The following is a 24,093-nucleotide window of genomic DNA, read 5'->3' as shown; positions in this document are numbered from 1 at the left end:
TGAGGTGTACTTGCTTGTGATGAATTTGGTAAGTGGTTGTTGGAGAGACTGAGGGGGAAATCTGGGGAGAGAGGGTCTCACCTATAAAAGTAAGTAGCGACTGAAGGCAGTAAGTTAGGCCAGTTTCTAAAAATGGGAGAGACTGTTGACAGTTCAGATCCGTGAGGAGGAAGCCGCCAGCCCAGATGCCTTGGTGCCTCCGACCCAGAGAGCTGAGAAGTGCGAGCTAACCTGCTGAACCTGTCAAGGAAAGGCGGTTTTGGAAACATAGCTTTGGTATGAACCTGCGAAGAAATGACTTCCATAGGGAGGAGATCCGGGATGTTGTATGTAGCTCTGGAGAATTGGCTGGTATTTCTAGTTTTCCTATCATACTTCGGTACTGATTTCATGGCTTTTGATTTTTTTTTTTTTAAGCGTCTTTAGTGTTTTATTATATGAAGAAGTTGAACTGTGTTGGGCTGCTTTGAAGGTTTGTTCCAGGTAGTCAGTGGTAACTAACCTGTTCTCTTGAGAGGAGGTAGCCAGCCTGATGGTCTGTCGGTTCCCCTCTCCTCTGTGCTTTAGCGCCCAGGCCTTCCTTGCTTTTGGTTCATCCTCTGTGATTTTTTTGTTGTAGGATCAGGCCTTGCTGAGCAAAGCTGTGCAGTGTCTCAACACATCCAGCAAAGAAGGCAAGGATTTGGACCCTGAGGTCTTCCAGAGGCTGGTGATCACAGCTCGCTCCATTGCCATCATGCGCCCTAATAACCTTGTCCACTTTACGGAGTCAAAGCTGCCCCAGATGGAAACAGGTGAACTTGGCCTGTATGGCCGTGGTCCTGAAATCTGCTTGCTACACCACCTTCTTTACTCTCTCATCTTCTTCTTCTTCTCACTGGCTTCTGACTGACATCATGCTCTGAGACAGAGATTTTACTCTCTTGTCTTTATATCTTGAAGGGCTTTTGACATTAAAATTGTATCGTTCTAAGTAAATACTGTTTCCAGTACTTACTCCTTGGATTGCTCTTGAGTTTATTTAGTGCTCTGGACATCAGATATAATCTGTCTCCGAATTTACTACTTCTTTAAGATCTTCAGGGTAAAGTTAAGCTTGTGCCCTGGTTGCTTGAAAGTAATAGGATCATGTCTTTTGCTTTCGTGCTGTATTTCGTGCTAGTATTTTATTAATATCTGTAGCCTTTCTCAGTGCTTGATTCTATTTCCTCCTCTCTCCTCACATTGGCTGGGTACCAAACCTGCTTTGCTTTCATCAAATAGAGCTTATTGATGCCTTTACAGTTCTGTTATTTACATATTTCCATATGCTGTCATCATCCTGTTCCTCCTCTAATACTATAATTCACGAATCATTCTAGAAAATTGCAGATGTTCCCCTAGCTTTTAGAAGTTGAACAGTTGCACCTGAGATATCTGAATCTGCTGTAAGCTCCTGAATGCTCCCCTTCTACTTAATTCTAACATACAATGTTTTCTGTGATATTCCTTTCCCAGACTGTTTTTTTCCTAGATGTGCCTGCTGGAGTCTAGGGATAGTTGGCATATTGACTGGGGCCCCACTTGAAACTCCCTCCCCAGGCAAGCTTCCTTGACCTGAGTTAACCTTAAAACAAATTAAATTCCATCTTAGATTTACCATCGTTAATAATTTTTTTTTCTCCTGCTTAGAAGGAGCGGATGAGGGGAGAGAACCTCAGAAACAGTTGGAGGGAGACTGCTGTAGTTTCATCACCCAGCTGGTGAACCACTTCTGGAAACTCCATGCATCCAAACCCAAGAATGCCTTCTTGGCACCTGCCTGCCTGCCAGGTATCATATTAAAAGGGATACTTGATAGTGAAGCCTGATGTAAGTTTTTTCTTGGAACAGATTGAACTCTTCACCTTTAGCCTTCATCATCTGTCTCTTCCAGAGTGGATATTTAGTGAATATTTAGGAAACAGAAGCCTGTGAGATCAATGTTCCTGATAGAGGAATTTAGCAGTGTAGCAGAGAAGTAGGACTTTCTTGTATCTCTCATGTCGGATTGAATACTTCACATAAAGAAGTGTGTGCGTGCGTGTGTCCTTAGTGGTGTTTATAATTGTTTTTAAAAAAGTCTTTGAGGGGACTACCCTGGTGGTGCAGTAGTTAAGAATCCGCCTGCTAGTGCAGGGGGCATGGGTTTGATCCCTGGTCCGGGAAGATCCCACATGCCACGGAGCAACTAAGCCCGTGCGCCACAACTACTGAGCCTGTGCTCTAGAGCCCATGAGCCACAACTACTGAGCCCGTGTGCCTCAACTACTGAAGCCCGCGCACCTAGAGAGCATGCTTCGCAAGAAGAGAAGCCACCGCAATGAGAAGCCCACTCGCCGCAACTAGAGAAAGCCCGCACGCAGCAACAAGGACCCAGTGCAGCCATAAACAAACAAATAAGTGAATTTATTTATTTAAAACAAAACCCAAAAAACATCATACTAGAGAATTATTTTATTTCTAAGCTACTGCTGCCTTTGGTATCTAACTTTTCACAGTAAGGTTTTCAGGTGGAAGAGTAATAAGGTTCTGAATAGCAATCTAGAAAAGTAGAAGGACCCCTATTACTCATTTGTGTTTGGACATTGCTTGGGCAGTAAACCCAAAAGGCCTGTTAGGGTCATCTTTATCACCTAAGGTTTGGAGATAGTAGGGAACATTCAGACTCTGCTCAGCTCTTCACATTTCTCTGTCCTGTCTCTTGATATCCATAGAGAGTAGACACCTATTTATTTCTGTGGTGCAGGATATTTGGAAAGGCTTTTGGAGACAGTTTGGTAGATTTAGGAGACTATTAATAAAACAAATCACAAACAATGCCTACAGTCTACATTCTACGTGTGTGTGTTGTTTTGCTGTGTGTGCTTGTCATTTTCTTGTTAGCTTGACCTTTACGTGGGCATAAGAATTTGTACTTTTGTCTTTGACTGTCAAGTAGTTAGAAGTTTTTTCACCATCTATTTCTCCCCTTTAGGCCTAACTCATATTGAAGCTACCGTTAATGCTCTGGTAGACATTATCCATGGCTACTGTACCTGTGAGCTGGACTGTATTAATACAGCATCCAAGATATACATGCAGATGCTACTGTGTCCTGTACGTATCATTACAACCCCAGATAATCCTTATCTGGGAATGTCTGGAAAAAATTTTTTTTGTAAGTTTGCTAATTAATGAAATAAAAGAGACTTAAAGGAGAGTGTAATGGGAATTAAGAATTTTACATATCAGTAAAACCTTTAACATCTTACTCATTCCATGGAAAGAAAGATTTGAAAAGGGAATGGACTTGGTTTGTTTTATTCAGTGCTGAGTCCCCAGGGAATATGCGATGGTTGCTTCATAGTTAATGCTAAGTAAGTATTAATTAAATGAGTACCTGAAGGAACATCATCAAGATCTATTTCCAGTGACTCTGGCATAGAAGCTAGTGTTGGAAGTACTGATTTTATAACAGAGCTAAGTGAGCCTGATCATCTGATGAAAAGCCAAAATCAATTTGTAGACAGCCAAAGGGACTTCAGGGCCAAATGACCTGCCAGTCTATTACCAGGAACTAAGATACAAGAATGTAGCATATGGGGCTTCTCTATGCTAGGTCAGGGAAATGGGCTTAACTGCTGACCTGATTCAGCAGGTTGCAGGTGAGAGCAGGCAGATCTTCCACATGCATGTGATTGTCCAAGAAAGGAAAGTGTTTATAGGCAGTTTCATGAATAATATTAAAACCTAAGAATGATGGTTTCCTTTCAACCTCAGGATCCTGCTGTGAGCTTCTCTTGTAAACAAGCTCTAATTCGAGTCCTAAGGCCGAGGAACAAGCGGAGACATGTGACGTTGCCCTCCTCCCCCCGAAGCAACACTCCAATGGGTAATGTGAGGTCTGGGTTTATGCTTGTGCAAGTGTGGCGGGGGGAGAAGGGAAATAAAGCACTAGGACGTGCTGCTCATGTTGACCAAGGCCCTGGAGACTTCTGGTTATGTATCCATTGTTTTACGCCGCCTTGTTCCATGAAGAATTGAAGGTGGTGTATAAAAAACGCATAGTAAGTAGAATAAAAAGAAGGAACATCAAGGCCAGAGGAAAATAAAGGTACAGTAGTAAAATCAAGCCAAGAACATAAAACCTACATCACAAAGTCCTACATGGTTGTTAAGTGAAGATCTTATTTTTGGCTGAAAGCTTCCCAAAAGCCAAAGTGAAAATAAAATGAGAACAGTTCAAAAATCACAGTGACTAAAGAAAAAACCCACTATTTTTCAGGAAATGAAAAATTTCCCCGCATGAAAGCTCTTACATTAAGGGTCCATTTTGTTGCCTAATGGGTAGTATCTTCAGGGGACTTACCTACAATAAGATTGACAGTAAATTTCACAAGAGATTTCCCTCTTGATACACTTGGATACAAGTCAAGGACATAGCATTTAACATTTTAGGAAAAGCAGTTCTACCAATTGTCTAAATCTTAGCAGTAGTATATTGTGTAACTCTGGTTACTTGGTTTAGCTCAGAAGTTAAACTTCCAATGAAAGTCACATATATAGTTTAAAATTTTATTTTAGTCACGTGATAAAGAGTAAAAAGAAATATTTGAAATTAACTTACTGATAATTCCAATATATCAAAAATATTATTTCAACACATAATTAATATAAAAAATTATTAGTAAAATATTTTCCATTCTTAAAAATTTTTTTTGCACTGTCTTAAAAATCTAGTGCGGGGCGGTGGGTGGGAGGGAGGTCCAAGAAGGAGGGGATGTAGGTATACATACAGCTGATTCACTTCATTGTATAGCAGAAACTAACAACATTGTAAAGCAATTATACTCCAATAATAAAAAAAATCTAGTGCATACTATATACGCTAACATCACATCTCCATGTGGACTAGCCACATTGTAACTAGTGGCTGTGGCTACTGTGTGGTCTGGTGCAGGTTTAGAGGAGCGCATGCAGCTTCACGACCTTCAGACAACCTTCCTTGAGTATCATTCATCTTAAGCTTTTGATGAGTCAGGCAACAGTTTGTGCATCTTTTCTCTGTGGAGAAGCTAGAGTCCGGATAGCTTATGTTTCCAGTTAAGGTCATGTCCACATACTTTTTCAGCCCATTGAGTGGAAGGCAAGGTCTCCATCCTTTTCTGATAATTAGGAGTCTAACCTGGGCTTCTCCCTTTTTAGAAGGCTTTTCCCCTTCATACAGAAGCTGGTCCGGGTAGGACCTGTAGTGCTGTGCTGAAAGAACCAGCTTTTATTCGATGGTTTCACATCACAATTGGTTCTTCTCTTAATGATTATGTAGTGTGAAAATCTCACTGACCCAGTTGTTTTGGGGGAAAAAAAGTAAGATAACACTCCAAGCTGCCATGACAGATAATAGAGAAACATCTCAATTGTATTATTTTCCCTGTCTTGTCCAGGTCTCTTGAGGGTTGGCACAAGTTCATGGGACCTCCTGGTCTTAGATTTTTCTGCTTTATGGAATCCAAGCGTTTTTGTTTTTGTTTTCCTTCATCAGCTGGAAAAGACTTCTCCTAAGTGGAGCAGGCTGTCACTGCCAGCCCCACCTTCTCAGATCCTGCTAGGTCCAGGAAGCAGGAGAACAAGGCCAGGCACGGCTCCCTGGAATTTATCTCTAAAGCACAGGGCACTAGCTGGTAGCTTGCTTGTCTTGGTTTTTGTTTGCTATGTAATAGCTTATCTTACCACACGCCGAGGGAGGAAAGAGCAAGCACCTTCAGGTGACTGGGGTTTCTTTGACTCAGGAGACAAGGATGATGATGACGATGATGACGCAGATGAGAAAATGCAGTCGTCAGGGATCCCGAATGGTGGTCACATCCGTCAGGAAAGCCAGGAACAGAGTGAGGTGGACCATGGAGATTTTGAGATGGTGGTGAGTCTCTGGCAGCAGGAGAGGGGAGGAGGAGCCTCAGAACTCTCCTCTAGCTCTTATTCAGTGGACTTCCACAAGCTGCCATTTACCACGGGACACTGACAGAGCTTTCTCTCTGCAGTCTGAGTCGATGGTCCTGGAGACAGCTGAAAATGTCAACAATGGCAACCCCTCTCCCCTGGAGGCCCTGCTGGCAGGCGCAGAGGGCTTCCCCCCCATGCTGGACATCCCGCCTGATGCAGATGACGAGACCATGGTTGAACTAGCCATTGCCCTGAGCCTGCAGCAGGACCAGCAAGGTAGAAGGCAATGCCAGGAACACAGTGGCCCGTTGGCCTTGCACAGGAAAGAGGGTTTGGCAGTTACTGATATCCAGCTGACTTAGCTCGTCCCCAGATTTGGGGAGAGGTTGATCTGGGTGAGAGCTGTTCAGAGATACAGGTGGAGAGTGAGAGGGATCACGGTGGGATTTTTAGTCTGGGAGCCAATCTCATAGTTTCTGTTAGTTTGGTCTTTTGGATTGTTTCCTCCCAAATCTGTTAGATTCCTCCAGCCTGTGTCCTGCCTGAGCTGAAGGAAGGCTTCCACCATCTCTGTAACTAAATTTGGTGGGTGGACAGCAATGGCTGTTGAGTAACTTCCTCTAGGCCAAAGGGGGTCACACGCTGGTGAGTTTAGACTCCTGAGGGCAGCAGGTGGCCAAGCGGCGCTGTGGATGGGGTCTGGAGGGGATGCTGTGCTCACTCTCCACTTGTTTCCCAGGCAGCAGCAGCAGTGCCCTGGGCCTGCAGAGCCTGGGGCTGTCCGGCCAGGCACCCAGCTCTTCCTCTCTGGACGCAGGAACCCTCTCTGACACCACAGCATCAGGTAACTGTCCACAGCAAGGAGCGCGGCTCAGGGCCCCAGGACCCTCAGGCCTCGTTTCCAACGCTGTGAGAGTGTAATGGGCAGCTGCTTTGACAGGCCATCCTGGACTTCCTGCTTGTGCCTTTGCTTTAGAAATGCGGGTGTGGAAGGCATAGTGATGCAGCTTGGCAAAGGCATTCATGGCTCTGCTTCCCTACACTTTGCATGCTGCCTGGCTTCAGCTAATTCCCCAAGGAAAGGCCAAGAGAACAGCTTGCAGGTTGATCGGCTTTAGAGCTTAAATTACAGCTTACGGGGTTCTTCACCAGAGTTCTAACATTTTAGACAGTTTCAAAAGGGAGACAAGAAATGGAGCTCAAACCTTTTAACTTTTTTCTCTTCATCTGCAAATAAAAGTGAACCTACAAGAAGCTGAGTTACACTTCAGGTCAGCGTGGGATCTGAGCTTGGTGGGTAGGGTTTTTATGGACAATTCAAATGCATAGGAAATCTTCAGACCTCATTTTGTGTGTACTTTCAATCACTTTTCCTAATCTGATAAAAAAAAAATATGTCCTGAGCGGAGAGTTGGACCAAATAGAGGAGGATGGAACATCTGAACAATCTACTGGAAAATCAGCCCCTGAGTAATTTAAGGGTTGATTGAGAGTTTTCAGACAGATGTGTCCCTCTATTTGTTTCTTTTTTTTTTTTCTTTGTTTTTTTGTTTTGGGCGTTTTATCTTGGACAGATAAGAAAGGGAGAAACTGGCTGTCCCCTCTCGCCTGCTGTCATGGCTTGTTGCTTTCCTTAGGTCTCTTTAGTTGCTGTCATTTCAGGCTTGGGGGTCACTGTTGTGCTGTGCCAGTTATGTTCCTACTGTGCTCTGTGGCTGTCTTGGCTTTTCTCCCCCATGTATCTCATCCAGCATTTTCCTCCTGTCTCAGCTCAGCCCTGATCCTGGATGCTGTGGCTGTCTCTGGGGAATTTCCTTGCTTCGTTATTAGCATCTGATGAGGATGATTAGGAAGTTTGAAATTTCCGAATGAGCTCCCCTCTGGACCATCTGATTAAAAAAACAGACAGGGTTGATTTGAGAGCTCATGATAAGTGATTTCCTAGCATAAGCATAAATTGATTGCAAAACAAATCTCATGAAAATTCAGAATCTATGCTTTTGAATGGTAATGGCTATTTTCCAATCTCAGCAGGTGTCAGTAACACCTAGACTATGGTGACCGTGAAGCATGTTAGCTAGAAAACTGAGTGTCCACGTCACAGATTCTTCTTGAATCTCTGCACTGTTTTACTTGCACTGTGATGTAACAGCGAAGGAAATGCCCAGTGAACTGGGTGTTCACTTCTGTCTAAGTACTGTTTGCAATGCACCATGTATAGTGTTTGTTCCTGTTAGTGATTAACCAGCAAAGCAAATCCTTCCCTTTTTTCTTTGACAACAGGATGTATAAACTGCATTGTGTCTTCTGCACTATGTAGTTTGATGCTTTTGCCCCGAAGAGGGGTTTTTACCTGTAACAGCTCTCGTTACTCTCTCAGCTCCAGCCTCAGACGACGAGGGCAGCACAGCAGCAACTGATGGTTCCACGCTTCGGACCTCCCCTGCTGACCACGGTGGTAGTGTGGGCTCGGAGAGCGGGGGAAGTGCAGTGGACTCGGTGGCTGGCGAGCACAGTGGTAATGTGGCTGGAGGTCCTGATATCCTTGGGCAGAGAGGGTGGGGACAAAATAGAAATCCCTGCCTGGGCCCTAGGATTGGTTTCAGCAAGGGGAAGTTTAATTATCTGTTAGTGGAAGAAAGAAATGACATACATAATCCCAAATCATGATAAATTGAAAACAATTATGGTATGACTTTGAAATCAGTCCTACGGTGGTTTTTGCTGCTTCTGTTGGGGAAGAGATTTTGGGCAGTCCCATTGTTAATGATCGGGTATATTAATATAGCAGGCCATCTGTACTAACTGGTGGGGGTTGGGATTCTAGAATGAGGAAGCATGACAAGCCATTTTGGTTTGATCTCAAAAATCAGTCTCTGCTTAAAAATTGGATATGAAAATTTTTTGTGGAAGAGATATAGAGTAGCTGATAATTTTGAGATTCCCAAATCAGTATATGTTTCTTCTGGAGTATGAGATGGAAATTTATCCACAGTTGAGATTAATTGTTCTTGTGGGTGGATCTTCTGTTCTTTGGGTACCCAGAAGAGTCATTTAGTCATTTAGTCCTGTGGGACCGAAATCGTGAATTCAATCCTTATTGACCTTCACACAGAAGAAAAAAATTTTCTAAAGCTACCAGTCAGGTAATTGCTGACTTCAGAATGCACTGGATTCCACTGTGCTTTGGGAGTTGATTTGCACTTTTTAAACCATTTCCCTCTAGTATCTGGCCGGAGCAGTGCTTATGGTGATGCCACAGCAGAGGGGCATCCGGCTGGACCAGGAAGTGTCAGTTCAAGCACTGGCGCCATCAGCACCACCACCGGACATCAGGAAGGAGATGGCTCCGAGGGAGAAGGAGAAGGGGAAGGGGAAGGAGATGTCCACGCTAGCAACAGGTCAGGAGCTGGCCACTTGCACTCAAGAGGCTTTCCTAGGGGAGAATGTTTCAGGAATAGGATGATGGATCAGTTGCAGGAGGTGGAGTGGTGATAACAGTTTATTTCTTTTGAAATGTAAAGGTAATAGACTCGTGAAACAGTGTAAAAACCTTAAGAAGTGTTCTAGGTCTGTCTTCTGGTCCTAATTAGAATTTCATCAAATCAATTGCAGAGAGAATAGAAAGTGGTTCTTCGCGTAGGGCCCCCCTATATCCCTTAGTAAAGGGATTGTCGTAAAAACACGTATCCTCCTCAGTCAAATCTTTCTTGTTTCATCATTAACCATACACTCATTTTGTAGCATTCTCTTTATAAGTGACACTGTTCTGGACTCAAAAGTGATAGTGATTAAGTAAATACTAGAAATAACTGCTTGTTCAGCATGTTTATTAGGTAATAGAGAGATCAAACAGCAAATACAAGTTTATGACTAGAAATACCAGTGGTGGGGCATTTGGCATACTGAAAGTAATCCATAAAGTCCTAATCCAGGCCCCTGAAGAAATTCTGGTGGTGTTTGGTACTGGATTGGTGGAGGAATGTTAATGTTAAACCAAGAGGTGACTAGAGAAATAGAAGAGGAGGAAGGAAAGAAACCTAAGAATATACTCGTGATACAATGTTTGTTAAATTTGGTGAGGCCCATAGTTATTGCATTAGTGCAGAAATCAGTATTTTGAACTGAATGATTTCTATCAGAAAAAGAGGTAACTGAACAGTCAGGGATCGGAGACATTTTGGGAGAGCATCAGTGAGTGTTTCCTCTATTCCCTGTGTCTTTCCACTTAAACTCTTGCAGCATCCCTTTGGGGAAGATGACCTCTGGCTCAGTTAACTGATGATATTTTGATGGGATTTGTTTCTTAACTGCTTAACCTAAAAGGCATTTTCTACTTAATCTTTTTTTTTCCTCTTCATGTGATTTCTAGGTTAATTCCATGTGTTCAGATAATGTGATCTTTGTGATTTTTGGTTCCTTGAAGTTTATTTTTCAAAATATTTTTAATCCAGTCTATCTTTGCTTTTTAATTGGAACAGTTAAGTTCATTTATAACTAATGTTAATTACTGATATAGTTGAATTTATTTTGTGCTTCTTATTTGTTCTGCTTGTTTCTGTGTTTCTTTTTCCTTGTAGCCCTCTTGTGGGTTGATTTGCTCTTTTCTCATTCCCCCCTGCCCCAACTTTGCAAGTTTGGAGGTCGTTCACTCTGTTTCCAGTCTTTTAGTAGTTATACTAATCACTTCAACATGCATACTTAACCAAAACTAAAGTTAACTAAGAGCTATATCTTCTTTCTGAATGAGTACCTTAGAATACTTTGCTCATTCTTATCAATTTAAGCAATTATATTTGTGTTTTCAGAAAAGTCTTTTTAAAGCTTTCAAGATATTATTGCTCTTTTATATAATTTACGTAGTCAGTGTCTGTTTAGATTTGCTCACATGTTTACCACTTTCTATGCCCATGTTTTCTTTGTGCATCTCAGACCTTCCATCTAGGATCATTTCCTTCCTGAAGTATGTCATTTAGATTTTCCTTTAGGGGAGGTCCCCTGGTTTCAAAATCTCAGGTTTTGTTAGTCTGGAAATGTCTTTATTTAACTTACATTTTGTGGATGTATTTTTGATGGGTATACAATTTTGTGTTGATGGTTTTATCCTCCCAGAATTGAAAATGGTATCCATTGTTATTGCCAATGAGATGTCACCTGCTGTTACAATTATTGCTTCTTTGAAAACAATGTCTTTACTGCTGCTTTTAAGGTCTTTATCTTGTCACTGTTATTTGTAGTTTTACTAGGATAGGTTTAGGATGGATTTCTTTACATTTGTTCTGCTTGAATGTTTGGGTTAGTGTCTTTTATTAATTCTAGAAACTTCTCATTCATTAATCTCATTCAAATATCTCGTTCATTAATCTCATTGGGCATTGCTTCTGCCTCATTTTCTGTTATTTCTCTTTCTGGGACTTCAGTAGATGTTAGACCATCATATTCTCTTCATGTATCTTAATATCTCTTTTCTTTCTTTTTTAAATTCCTCTGCTTAGTTATTTATAGTTTCCTAAGATTTATTTGAGTGACATCAGAAAACATCAAATACATAGTTATAGGTTTGGAAGATATATAACACTTCTACACTGAAAACTATAAAAGCTAATTGAGAGGAATGAAAGAAGATCTAAATAGATGAAGGGATATACCATGTTATGGATTGAAAGACTCATTATTATAAAGATAACAATTGTCTTAACAGTGATACAGGTTCAGTATAATCCCAGTCACAAATCTTAGCTGGCTTTATATATGTGTCAAAACTGACAAGCTGATCCTGACATTTATTTGGAAGAGCAAGGGACTAAGATTAGCTAAGGCAATATAGAAGAAAACCCACAAAATTAGAGGACCACACAACTGTAGCTTATAAAGCTGTGCTCAGTAAGACAGTGGGATATTGGTGCAAGGATAGACAAAATAGATTAACGAAACAGACTAGGGTTCAGAAACAGATTCACACATACATAGTCACCTGATTCATGACACGGATGAGACTTCTGTACAGTGGAAGAAAGATGGTCTTTTCAATCAGTGGCAATAGGTTGGTTGGAAATTAATATGGAATAAAATGAGTCTTGACCTGATCATACACAAAAATCAGTTGCTATGGATTTAAACACAAAAGGTAACACCGTACTGATTTTAGAAGACAAAATATCTTCATAACTTAGGGTGGGCAAAGATTTCTTAAATAGGACACAAAAAGTGTTAACCAAAAGGAAAAAGATACATAGATTAGACTATATTTCAGCAGCTGATTCTTTTTTTCCTCCTTTTGTCTCAGCGTCAGGATTTGAGTCAGCTAATTTTTTTTGCAGACTCCTGGATGGGGAAAAAGTGGTACGGGGGGAAGTGGTATATTTGTTTACTTTTAAACTCAGGGTGTAGCCTTCTGTGTTTTTTTATGAGATTCTCTTAGAAGACCCTCCTCACTTGGGGCAGATTCTAGGCGTCTTTTCCTAGTCCAGACGCCTTGTAAGGTCCTAGCACCCTGATGTACAAGTTGCCTTTAGAGCATCATAGCCTCAAGTTTTCGGATGCCCTGAAATCAGTCTCAGGGCTCTGCTAACCCCTCTGGATTTCTGTCTTCACTCATTTCCTGGCCTAATAATTTCTTGATTGCTGGTGAGCTCATTATTGCTTTTATTTTGACCTTGTATTCTGTGATCTTTCTAAATTCACTTAAATTCTAATTATCGGTTTTGATAATTAGATTAATCCTAATTATGGGTTTGGTAATTAGATTAATTCTTACCACAGGTTCTGCATGAACAATCTTGTCTCTTGTAAATAATGACATTCAACTTTCTTCCCTTCAATCTTTACACTTTTTAACTGTTTTCTCTTGCCTTATTGTATTGGGTAGGAGAGAAGTAGTGATGGTGGAAATCCTTACCTCATTCCCAGACACAGGAGGAAAGGTTTCCTATTTTACCATGAAGTGTGATGTTAACTAGAAGGTTTTCTAGGATATTCTTTTTATTTATTTATTTATTTAATTTTATTTTTTGTGTGTGTGTGTGGTACGTGGGCCTCTCACTGTTGTGACCTCTCCCGTTGCGGAGCACAGGCTCCGGACGCGCAGGCTCAGCGGCCATGGCTCACGGGCCCAGCCGCTCCGCGGCATGTGGGATCTTCCCGGACCGGGGCACGAACCCATGTCCCCTGCATCGGCAGGCGGACTCTCAACCACTGCACCACCAGGGAAGCCCTCCTAGGATATTCTTTATCAAATTAAGTTCTGTTAGTAGTTTGCTGGGAGATATTTTATCTTGGGTTGGTTTCTGAAGCTTTCCAGTTGCTTTTGTGGCGCTTAGTTGATTATATATTTTTCTCCTTTATTCTGTTTAAGGTTGTAAATTACAGTAATTGATATTTTCCATTATCAAACCAATCTTCTGGGGACACCTGATCGTGATGTCTTACCCTTTGCATCACTGGGTTTGATTTGCTGATATTTTATTTAGGCCTGTAATTTTTCTTCTTTGAAGTGTTTTTGTCAGGTATCGGTGTTCATGTTATTCTGGCCTCATAAAGTAAGTGAGGACATGTTTCCCATTTCTCTGTTCTCTACAAGAGTTTGTGTAAGATTGGTTTTATTTCGTCTGAATTCTTGGAAAAATTTAGCTGTGAAGTCACCTGGGTCTCTAAGGGAAGACTTTCAACTATAGATTCATTCTTTAAATGACACAGAATTATTACTGTTTCTTCACGTGTCAATTTTGGTATGTTGTGCTTTTCAAGGAATTCATTCATTTTACTGGCATAAAGTTGTTCATAATATACCTTATCATCCTTTTAATGTCTTTAGGATTTGTAGTGGTATACCTTTTTTCATTTCTAGTATGGGTAACAAATATTTTTCCCCAAAAAAGTCAGTCTTGCTAGAAGTTATCAACTTTATTTACAAAGAACCAACATTTGGCTTTGATTTTCTCTGTTGTATGCCTACTTTCTGTTTCATTTCCACTCTTGATTATTTACTTTCTCTTCTTACTAACTTTTTTGTTTTAGTATCTTAATTTTTGGCGGGGGGGGGGGGGATAATTTTCTGGGGTTTTTTTTAGCGTTGTAAGATGGAAGGTTAAATCATTGATTTTAAACCTTTCTTTTTCAATACATATTTGAAGCTATATATTTCTCTCTAAAATTCCCTTTAACATTGCTTTGGCTGGAGCTCACATATTTTTATACGTTGTATTTTCATTGCTGTTCAGTTCAAAATGTTTTCTAAATTCTTTTGTAATTTAGTCTTTGGCCCATGGGCTATTTAGAAATATGTTGCCAAATTTCCAAACATTTGGGGATTTTCTAATTATTTTTCTATTATTGATTGACAGTTTAATTTACTGTGGTTGGGGAACATACTATGTGATTTCGATCCTTTGAAATTTCTTGAGACTCATTATTTCGAAAATGTTGTTATATCTTTTAGGATTTTCATTTGTTTTTAGCTGGAGGGTCAATTTAGGTAACCTAGCCATATTGCTAATGAAATTCTCTAAAGTTGTTTTAAGTTAACTGTATTTTTCAGGAATAAGTTCGTTAAAGAATTGTTAAGTAACTTATTGTTTTAAATAATAGAATAACTGAATTGGTTTTACTTTGTCACGAGGAGGGAATTGTAACTTTGGTACACTGTTTACTTTTTTTGTTAAGTGGCAAGAGTACTAGTGTCTTAAGAGTTTGAAAAGTCAGTAATCTGGCATGATCTTGGTCCAGATCCAGACTCTACTCATTATGTTGGCTCTTTCCTTTCTGTATATATTCACATGCACGTTCTCCAAATCTGAGGATTTTAATCCATCTCAGAACTTGTTATGTTTTATCCTAAAAGTATTAAGCTGCTGCTGTCATCTCACCTTTCATCACTTGTACCTTATCTGTTCCTGAGCAATTTTATTCATTTGTAGTCCTCACACAGCTGGTCTAATTATTGAAGATGCATGCCTGGGCTTTTGTGTATTACTGTATTCTGAAGGTTGTTTAGCTCATTCCTTCAAGTTCTTTTTAGAACAATTGTCATTTATTATTCAAGACTCTATTTTCATTCAGACTTTTATTATGCTGAAAATATTCTGGATACCTGCTAGGATATGGAATGCATGAAAATCACACTTAAAAAATATGAAGGCATGTGGTTTCTTACACACGTAAAGTAAAATGAAGCAAAATGGTTTATTAATTTTGAGAGTGAATCCATGCATTGATTTAGCAAATGCACTGTTAATCTGTGTAAGATTGTGTTAGGTGAGACTGCCAGCCCACTTGTTGACAAGACCCTAATTAATTTTCATATTGGTCCTCTTGAATCAGCATATTCACTAGCGATCCAGAAACACACATTTGTTATACTACAGAAGCCCAGCTGTATATCTGCAGATGAAGAAGGCTAGGTAGTGGCCAACTGCATATATGGGAGAACTCACGGTTCTAGTATTGATGCTGAGATTGAATTTTATACTAGGAAAAATGATGACTAAGCTGTGAGAGGGCAAAGCAGTGACTGGCCTTCCTAAGGACTTGGGAAGCAAGAAAAAAGGGCTAGGTCACTATACAATTGGATGATGTAAAATTTGTAGACAGGAGAATTCCAGAAAATAATGCCTGGAGGCAGAATAGGGCCATGTGTTGAGAAAAGCCATAAAGCTTACTGTTGAAGGTTTGGTTTGAATAGTGAGAACAGCTAGGACCTGGTTGCTTGAGAAATATTTTAACTTTCCTGTAGTAAGTTTTCAGTACCATCAGTTGTATCTTGGAATAGTTTTGCTCCACTTTAACAGAGTGAGATTTTTCCTTCTATGTTGCTGGTACACCAAAGGCATGTCTTAACAGTTTTTTTTTTTTTTTTTTTTTTTTTAATGCTAGGATTGTTCCTAAGAAGTAGCTTCCTTATTTACGTCAGTGGCAGGAGGAAAGAACCGTATTCAGCTGGTTAGTGTTTGTGTATTAGCTCATGTTTCATGTATTTTCCCTGGTCTTTTAGGCTGCACATGGTCCGTCTGATGCTGTTGGAGAGACTACTGCAAACTTTGCCCCAGTTACGAAGTGTTGGAGGTGTCCGGGCCATTCCATACATGCAGGTATCCCTCAGTTCACTTGCGTCTGTCACATCAGAGTTGGACCATCCTTAAGCATGCTCACAGCTCTCCTTCTGAGGCTCTGTAAGACTTGGTTTGGTATTAGCTCATAGAATAATGGATGTAATTTTGAATTGCAAGTTATAGCCCTTCATTTTATAGATGAGAAGGCCGAGGATCAGAGAATGAAATTAAAAATTTTCTACAGCCATCCAGCTAGTTATTGACAGAGCCAGGAACAAAAGTCTGCTCCAGAGATTCTTAGTGTCTAGTAACTCTTTTTTTTTTTTTTTTTTTTTTTTTTTTGCGGTACGCGGGCCTCTCACTGTTGTGGCCTCTCCTGTTGCGGAGCACAGGCTCCGGACGCGCAGGCTCAGCGGCCATGGCTCACGGGCCCAGCAGCTCCGCGGCACGTGGGATCTTCCCGGACCGGGGCACGAACCTATGTCCCCTGCATTGGCAGGCGGACTCTCAACCACTGCACCACCAGGAAGGCCCTAGTAACTCTTTATTAATATTAGTAGTAGAGTGTCGTCTGATAGCTGTTCTCCCACTAGCTGCCTTCGTCTTAGGCAAAATTGTTCTTTAATTAGAATACCACAGTGCCATTTCTTAAGCCACTTTGGTTGGATATAGTATAGTGTAGGCTAGTCAATTAGTTTTGCAGAACATTTTCTGTGATACCAAGGGTAGCATATGCCATAATTTGACTCTTCTGACTCTGGACACTTCAACTTTGGTTACCTTAGGACTTAGAGAACCTTTTCATGGATTATTGTTATGATTGACAGGGCAGTCAGGAAGACTGGGATTTCTTCTGAAACACCTTGTGTTTAGAATTGTTGTTCTTTAGGGAATTGGCTTTCATGTTTTATCTCTCTGTTGACGTCCAGGTCATTCTGATGCTTACTACAGATCTGGATGGAGAAGATGAGAAAGACAAGGGGGCCCTGGACAACCTGCTCTCCCAGCTTATTGCTGAACTGGGCATGGATAAGAAGGTGAAATTTGAGAGTCATACTGTGTGAGAGGCAGGGATTGGCTGAGATCAGTTTTCAGTTTTTCATTCCTCTCTTAGAGGAACTTCACCTAGTTTCAAGGGGTGACCCTCCACTGCGGGCTCCAGTTGTGTTGATTCATCAGAAACGTTTTTAGTGCCTGCTTTGGCCCTGGCATACTTTTGGCTCTGGCTATAAATGAGGAACAAGACCAAGTCCCTGCCCTCATAGACCTTTTGTAGCTCCACAGGGTGAAAACAACGAACTGGTTGTTTGTATCTTAACATGGCTTCCTAGGTGTATCAGACTCTAGATCATCCACATATAGACCACAGGTACATTGGAGCTTGTTTTGTCTCTGAGTCCAAGTGAGGCAATCTTGTTGAGAGGACGCCTCAAGGTTAAAGTAAGTGTGGTCTTCTGGGCTCCGCCTCTGTCCCCAGGACGTCTCCAAGAAGAACGAACGCAGTGCCCTGAATGAGGTCCACCTGGTGGTGATGAGACTCCTGAGTGTCTTCATGTCCAGGACCAAATCCGGATCCAAGTCTTCCATATGCGAGGTATCTTGCTTTGGGCTAATGGGTGTGGGGAAAGGAAAGAGGATTGTCTGGTTGGCACTCGGACAGTGGGCAGAGGCCTCTGTTAGAGCCAGGCCATTGTCGCTTGAGAGCAGTAACATTCTAAGCTGCCACTGCTCAGGGGCAGAGCATCTACCTTTCTCGGGGTCCCTTCCAAGCTCTGATCTTTTCCAACAATCCCTCCACTGGGGGCGGTTAAAGCGTTTGGAAGTTCCATTATTGAAAAGCAGGAGACTGTTCTGCAAGGCGCAGAGTGGCTAAGAGGATTCCCCTCCTGCATGTTGCTATAAGGTATGGTAATAGAGCAGAGAGAAAGCAGTGGAGTGTGGTGGAAAGGAGATTAACACAAAGCAGAGAAGGTAGAAATGGGGCTGAACTGCATCCAATCTTAATGAGCTTCTGAGCTGTGTGGGTGGCTGGGGCTTGCCAGGCTCTCCTAATGGTTTTATTTACAGTAGCTTTTCTCCCGCTTTTCTGTTCATGTGATCACTCACCCCATCTCCTTTGGAAGCTGGTTCTATGGAAAGAGCCCCTACTAGGAGGGTGAGGCTGCAAAGAAGTGCCTATAGTGGAAAGTTTTCTCTCTTTTTAACATAAATGGGCTTCTTCTCTAGCTGCCCAAGGAGAAAGAGAAAGCTCTTCCCTGCAGGTGGAAGGGTTATCTAATCTTGGCCTCCTTGGCCTCTGGCACATATGTGTAGGGAGATTAGATTTGGGAACTGGTGTTCCTTTGTTTTCTCTTACCATGCTGCTGTTCAGAAGAGTGGGGGAAATGTTTGAGTTAGTCGGGAAAGGTTTTTTTTTTTTTTTTTTTTTTTTTTTTGCGGTATGCGGGCCTCTCACTGTTGCGGCCTCTCCCGTTGAGGAGCACAGGCTCCGGACGCGCAGGCTCAGCGGCCATGGCTCACGGGCCCAGCCGCTCTGTGGCATGTGGGATCCTCCCGGACCGGGGCACAAACCCATGTCCCCTGCATCGGCAGGCGGACTCTCAACCAATGTGCCACCAGGGAAGCCTCTAGTCGGGAAACTTTTAACTCAAGAGACTGACTCCCTCAGTTCCATGACAGCTTCTCCTAAGGCTGTTGTGAGTGCGTTTCCTACCCCCAACACTCAGCTAATGCCATACTGTTCTACAGGCCATTCTTAGCTTCTCCCTGGTTTTTCCCCAGTCATCTTCCCTCATCTCCAGTGCCACAGCAGCAGCCCTGCTGAGCTCTGGCGCTGTGGACTACTGCCTGCACGTGCTCAAGTCCCTGCTGGAGTACTGGAAGAGCCAGCAGAACGATGAGGAACCCGTGGCTACCAGCCAGCTGCTGAAACCACATACTACGTCATCCCCACCCGACATGAGCCCATTCTTCCTCCGCCAGTATGTGAAGGTGAGGTCCTTCCCCGGGCAGTGAACCACTCCTGTCCCTCATCTAGGGCACTGTCCTCTTCAGTCTCAGTGAGTAGCGCTGAAGGAGCCGAGGATGTCACATACTCCCCCTGCTGTTACAGGATGCCCTAGTTTAGAAGATGGGCTTTCTGGTCAGGTGAGTCTGGGAACATGTCCCTCAGGAACAAGTGTTCCCACTTACCAGCCATGAAGCTTGGAGAAGTTCTATCTAACCTTAGTAAGCCTCAGTTGGCACACCTGGAAAATGAGCATACACATAGTATCTGCTTTATAGAGTTGTTGTGAGCATTGGATGAGGTGGTGTTTGTAAAGCGCAGTGCCTAGCACATGGCAGTGCTCAATAAATGTTAATTATTATTACCATTTCTGTTCCATTGGAGGAGTCCACGTAGTGGCGCAAGATGGCCTGCGGTAGCTGTGCTGCTTATTGCATACTCAGGACTGCTTCGAATAGTATGGGAGTATAACAGGGCACAAATTGTGAATCTGGTCATGTCCTTCTCTTTGTATAACCTTCTAGTGGTTTTCCATAACTTTTCAGCCAAAAAGTTCTTTGCCGATCCAGCTATCTACTTAACTCTCTACTTTATCAACTGTAACACCCCTGCATGCAGCCCTGCTAATCTGTGTGTCTCTCCCAGCGTACATGCTGTCCCTTCAGAAATTTTTTCCTCTCCTTCTGCATCCCTTCCTTCCCCTGTCTAGTTAACTCCTAGCCCTTCTTCAAGACCCAGCTCAAGTATTGGATCTTTCCCCAGAACACACTTTTCTGCTGTCTGAGCGAGATGGCCTTTCCCTGGGTCCCAGAGCACCCTGTGCACACATGTGGAGTCTTCCCCTCCAGACTATCAGCAAAGACCATATTTTATGTCTCTTCACACGCCCAGTGCCTGACATAGATCTGATAAACAGCTGGTGATTGAATATGTGGGAGACATGCCCCCAGACTCTCACAGTCTCTTCCTGGGGACCACACAGGTTGTAGGATAGCTGTTGTTTCCATTGTCCTCAATCTCTCGGTACCCCTGCCTCTGTGTGTGGGCCCAGGATCTCGACTGAGTTTAGTGATCTTTGACACCCCCTTGGTTACACGAATGTTTCTTGTTGTCATGGAAAGCTTTGGTTCTAGGGAAAGGAATATATCTCATAGAAAGTCAGAAATCCTTCTCCATTACTGTTTTTTCAATTTTTTCCTATTCTAATTTTTGTGTAAGCAGAGTAAAATCAATCCAGTGTCAAAAACCAGAGTGAAATGTTAGAACTTTAAAGAGCAGTGAGATCTGCCTCCACAATAAGCTTTGCATGTAATGAAATTGCCCCCGGGAGCCTGGGGTCTTCCTGGGTTTGTAAACTGAACTATCAGTCGGTGAAGGCTCCAGCTTTGAAAGGTGCCATTTACCATCTCCAGCGTGAGGTTCTCCTAGTGAGCAATAGACCAGCCTTTTTCCTAACTGCGGTCAGGAAATTGTCAATCACAGGTTCTTATACAAATGTTCTTCTCCCAGGGCCATGCTGCTGATGTGTTTGAGGCCTATACTCAGCTTCTCACAGAGATGGTACTGAGGCTGCCATACCAGATCAAAAAGATCGCTGACACCAATTCTCGAATCCCACCTCCTGTCTTCGATCATTCGTGGTTTTACTTTCTCTCAGAGGTAAGTGAAGGTCCCGGTCGAGGAGAGGACACACCGGCTGTGACTGCCTTTGTGGCTCCCTTGCATCCTAAGCATCATGTGGTATTTCCCCCAGCAGAGTCCCTCCCACCATTTAGGTCTTGCCCCTCCAGAGTGTACTGTGTGGTGAAACTGTGGAAGATGTGTGTCAGAGCAAGCATCCACTTCAGTGTTTGGTTCTCTACACTTACCTTCGCCCACATGTGGTGATAATGGACAAGTTTAATAGTTTGGACTCTGCCTGGAAAACAGAAAGTATACTAGTTAAATGAACTGAGAGATTTTAATATAGAGAATTGGTTAAGCAGCCACTGAAGAACCGCAAAGATAAAAAGGGAACGTTGTGGTAACACAGGGGTAGTAGCCGCAAGCAGCAGCAGCAGCAGCCCCCTGAGTGCAGAGGAGAGCCCGGCGGAGCTGAGGAGGGGCTGCCGCTGCTCGCACCTCAGGAGCCCGGAAGGGGTGTGATGTGGTGGAGTCTGGAAGTTCTAAAAGAAGCCGGTGAACAGGACCGCCCGGACCTGGTTTGTCCTTGACTGTTGAAGAGATGCTGGAGGCTGCTAGGGTGAAGGGCTGCTCCTAGGACGGCAGGCAGGTGGGAAGGAGCAAGTCCCTTCTCTCCCTCCTGCCTTTTGGTGTCCCTCCAGTGCTCCCCACGGGCAGAACCTAAGAGGGGACCAGCCTGCAAGAAACAGTGCAGTTAGCTTTAGTTCTGGACTGGACGTCACAGAGCAGGGTGTGGTGGGGTGGCTTTGGAGCCGAGAGGAAATGGCTGAATAACCTGCACAGCAAGCATGAGATTAACTCTGGGAAGAATAATGTTAGCAAACCCCAAACAGCCATTTCAAGTCATGTAGATGTAACGGCGCAGCTTCTTCCCCACCTCTTTTACCTGAAAGAGAGATTCTGAATGTTATTTTTCTTCACGCATTCATTCTGGGTGGGCTGGAGTGCAGACCAGCCTCCTATAGATTCCTGGGTACTCCACGAGCGGTAGCAGGAATGTTGCTCCTTTTCCCTTTCTGACGTTTTTCTTTCTGTGCCTGTCTTTCTGCTGGTCCTTGTAAGGAATACTAAAGCTCACCAGGGCCTAGCTTGACAGCAAGGAAGTAGCTTGGTCTGTGTTACCGGTTTTTAGTAACAGCTCATGAAAACCTGAGGCGCTGTGGCTGGTACAGATACAGTTCCAGAGTCATTGACTCTTTGTGTCGTTTCTCCCCTCAAGTACCTGATGATCCAGCAAACTCCATTTGTGCGCCGGCAAGTCCGCAAACTTCTGCTCTTCATCTGTGGGTCAAAGGAGAAATACCGCCAGCTCCGGGATTTGCACACCCTCGACTCCCATGTGCGCGGGATCAAGAAGCTGCTGGAGGAGCAGGGGATCTTCCTCCGGGCAAGTGTGGTTACAGCCAGCTCTGGCTCCGCCCTGCAGTATGACACGCTCATCAGCCTGGTACGGCCGGTGTTGGGTGGTGTGGCAGGGCAGGGGAGGCTGTGGACGAGGCTCAGCCAAGTGGGTGATAGGATGGAGCAGCACACACAGGGCTTTTTGGTATTTTGAGAACATCATGGCCAGGGTTGCGAGCAGGGTAGAACCATGATACCCACCTGGGTGCTATACCACATGCACTTGGCTTCAGGGTCTGCGATTGCCCCTCCCTGGTCCCGCCCCCACCTGGCAGTGGTTCCTCTGTTGTGAGGAGGGGTGGCTTGGGCTTTTTACCAGTGTCATTTGCTCATGTCATGGACAGGATCAACCCGGGATTTGTGCACCTCTCATTTTTGTCCCTGAATACTAAAGAAACGATGTATTATCGCCTAAGATCAGTTGTTTGACTTTGGGGAGTAAATTGAATATATTGCATAGGAACATCTAGGAAGAACACCTTCAGTGTTAAAGACTCCTAATCCAGTGTTCTTACTATTATGCTTTTAGCAAGAAAAAAATAAACTGGATTGTAGTGTCTTACGTCATGACCTACCTTTCCTGCTGCATTATTGAGTGGTCTGAAGAATCCCTGGAAACAAAAGGTCTTTGTGTGGTGGGACGTTGAATGTAGGAGGCTCAGTGTTTGGGCCTTGGCCCCAGGTTCACCGGGGCACCGATCAACCTTGCACAGAGGGCGAGGGTTTGTAGTCCAAAGCTGAGGTGATGACCCCTCAAGACAGCGGGTGTGGGTCGTTTCTGGTGATTGGTTTCCATTTCAGATGGAGCACCTGAAAGCCTGTGCAGAGATTGCTGCCCAGCGAACCATCAACTGGCAGAAATTCTGCATCAAAGATGACTGTAAGCAGTGCTTCTCCTTTTGGTTGCTGTTACTCATTCATTCCTTCAAGAACTGTTCATCGAAGCCCACTATATGCCAAGCGTTAAACTGGGTTCTAGAGATACAGCCATGAGCAAGATAGACAGAACTCTGCCCAGCAAAGAAGACAAGTAAAAACTTCCAAGATTGCTAAGCGTCCGTAGACAAAATGTGGGGTGCGGTGGGACCACAACAAGCATATTGTTGCGGTCAGCTAAGGAGGAGAATCATCTTCTTCACAGGAGTGGGGGCTGGGAGCCAGCCTCTGTGTAGTTGTTGCAGTACTTGTCAGATATTTCCAAAGAGGGTGTAAATTCTTCTGGGAACTTCCAGCAGAGAACCTGGACAAAGGAGGTGGTGGGAGTAGGGCAGCCCTGGCGTCTGGAGCAGGTGCTCCCGTTCTTGTGCGTGAGTCTCGCAGTTGTGTCGGAGCTGAGCCCCTGTCTCCTCTGCCTGCAGCTGTCCTGTACTTCCTCCTCCAAGTCAGCTTCTTGGTGGATGAGGGGGTGTCTCCGGTGCTGCTGCAGCTGCTCTCCTGTGCTCTGTGCGGCAGCAAAGTCCTCGCTGCACTGGCGGCCTCGGCAGGGCCCTCCAGTGCTTCCTCCTCCTCAGCCCCTGTGGCCACTGGTTCTGGACAAGCCACAACACAGTCAAAGTCGTCCACAAAGAAGAGTAAGAAAGAAGAAAAGGAAAAGGAGAAAGAGGGTAAGGGTCACCTTTTTGTCTCAGTGACCAGGGTGATGTGTTCTAATCTCTCTGAGAGCACATCGTTCATTCTCTTCTTCTTTTTTTTTTATTAATTTTTATTGGCATATAGTTGCTTTACAACGTTGTGTTAGTTTCTTGCTGTATTGCAAGGTGAATCAGTCATACGTATACATATATACCCTCTTTTTTTAGATTTCCTTCCCACTTAGTTCACCACTGAGCATTGAGTAGAGTTCCCTGTGCTATACAGTAGGTTCTCATTAGTTATCTGTTTTACACATAGTAGTGTATGCATGTCAGTCCCAGTCTCCCAGTTCATTGCATTCCCCCCTTCCCCCCTTGGTAACCATAAGTTTGTCATTCTCTTCTTCTGAAAGGTTTTTCATCCTGATTTACAGGGACCTAA

General features: G+C 43.4%; 1 protein-coding gene across 8 annotated transcripts in view; it reads left to right on the top strand.

Moving 5' to 3' along the window:
• Positions 1 to 24,093, top strand: part of UBR4 (ubiquitin protein ligase E3 component n-recognin 4) — a 128,553-nt gene that overhangs the window by 57,113 nt on the left and 47,347 nt on the right. The window contains exons 52-69 of one of the 8 annotated variants that reach the window (XM_079912594.1): positions 620 to 794; positions 1,498 to 1,581; positions 1,672 to 1,812; positions 2,996 to 3,117; positions 3,781 to 3,892; positions 5,793 to 5,920; positions 6,042 to 6,219; positions 6,683 to 6,787; positions 8,306 to 8,461; positions 9,170 to 9,344; positions 15,932 to 16,028; positions 16,919 to 17,026; positions 17,467 to 17,583; positions 18,771 to 18,980; positions 20,506 to 20,655; positions 21,899 to 22,126; positions 22,882 to 22,960; positions 23,439 to 23,684. In XM_079912594.1, coding sequence (XP_079768720.1) covers positions 620 to 794; positions 1,498 to 1,581; positions 1,672 to 1,812; positions 2,996 to 3,117; positions 3,781 to 3,892; positions 5,793 to 5,920; positions 6,042 to 6,219; positions 6,683 to 6,787; positions 8,306 to 8,461; positions 9,170 to 9,344; positions 15,932 to 16,028; positions 16,919 to 17,026; positions 17,467 to 17,583; positions 18,771 to 18,980; positions 20,506 to 20,655; positions 21,899 to 22,126; positions 22,882 to 22,960; positions 23,439 to 23,684 — 2,611 coding nt within the window. Of the gene's footprint in view, positions 1 to 619; positions 795 to 1,497; positions 1,582 to 1,671; positions 1,813 to 2,995; positions 3,118 to 3,780; positions 3,893 to 5,789; positions 5,921 to 6,041; positions 6,220 to 6,682; positions 6,788 to 8,305; positions 8,462 to 9,169; positions 9,345 to 15,931; positions 16,029 to 16,918; positions 17,027 to 17,466; positions 17,584 to 18,770; positions 18,981 to 20,505; positions 20,656 to 21,898; positions 22,127 to 22,881; positions 22,961 to 23,438; positions 23,685 to 24,093 lie in introns of all 8 variants that reach the window. The other 7 variants (XM_079912596.1, XM_079912595.1, XM_079912593.1 and 4 more) reach the window with 7 other exon arrangements.

The sequence above is a fragment of the Stenella coeruleoalba genome (genome assembly GCF_951394435.1).
Source record: "Stenella coeruleoalba genome assembly, chromosome: 1".
NCBI lineage: Eukaryota > Metazoa > Chordata > Mammalia > Artiodactyla > Delphinidae > Stenella > Stenella coeruleoalba.
The sequence above is the reverse complement of the archived record's forward strand: the minus strand, read 5'-3'. Positions and strand labels throughout refer to the sequence as shown.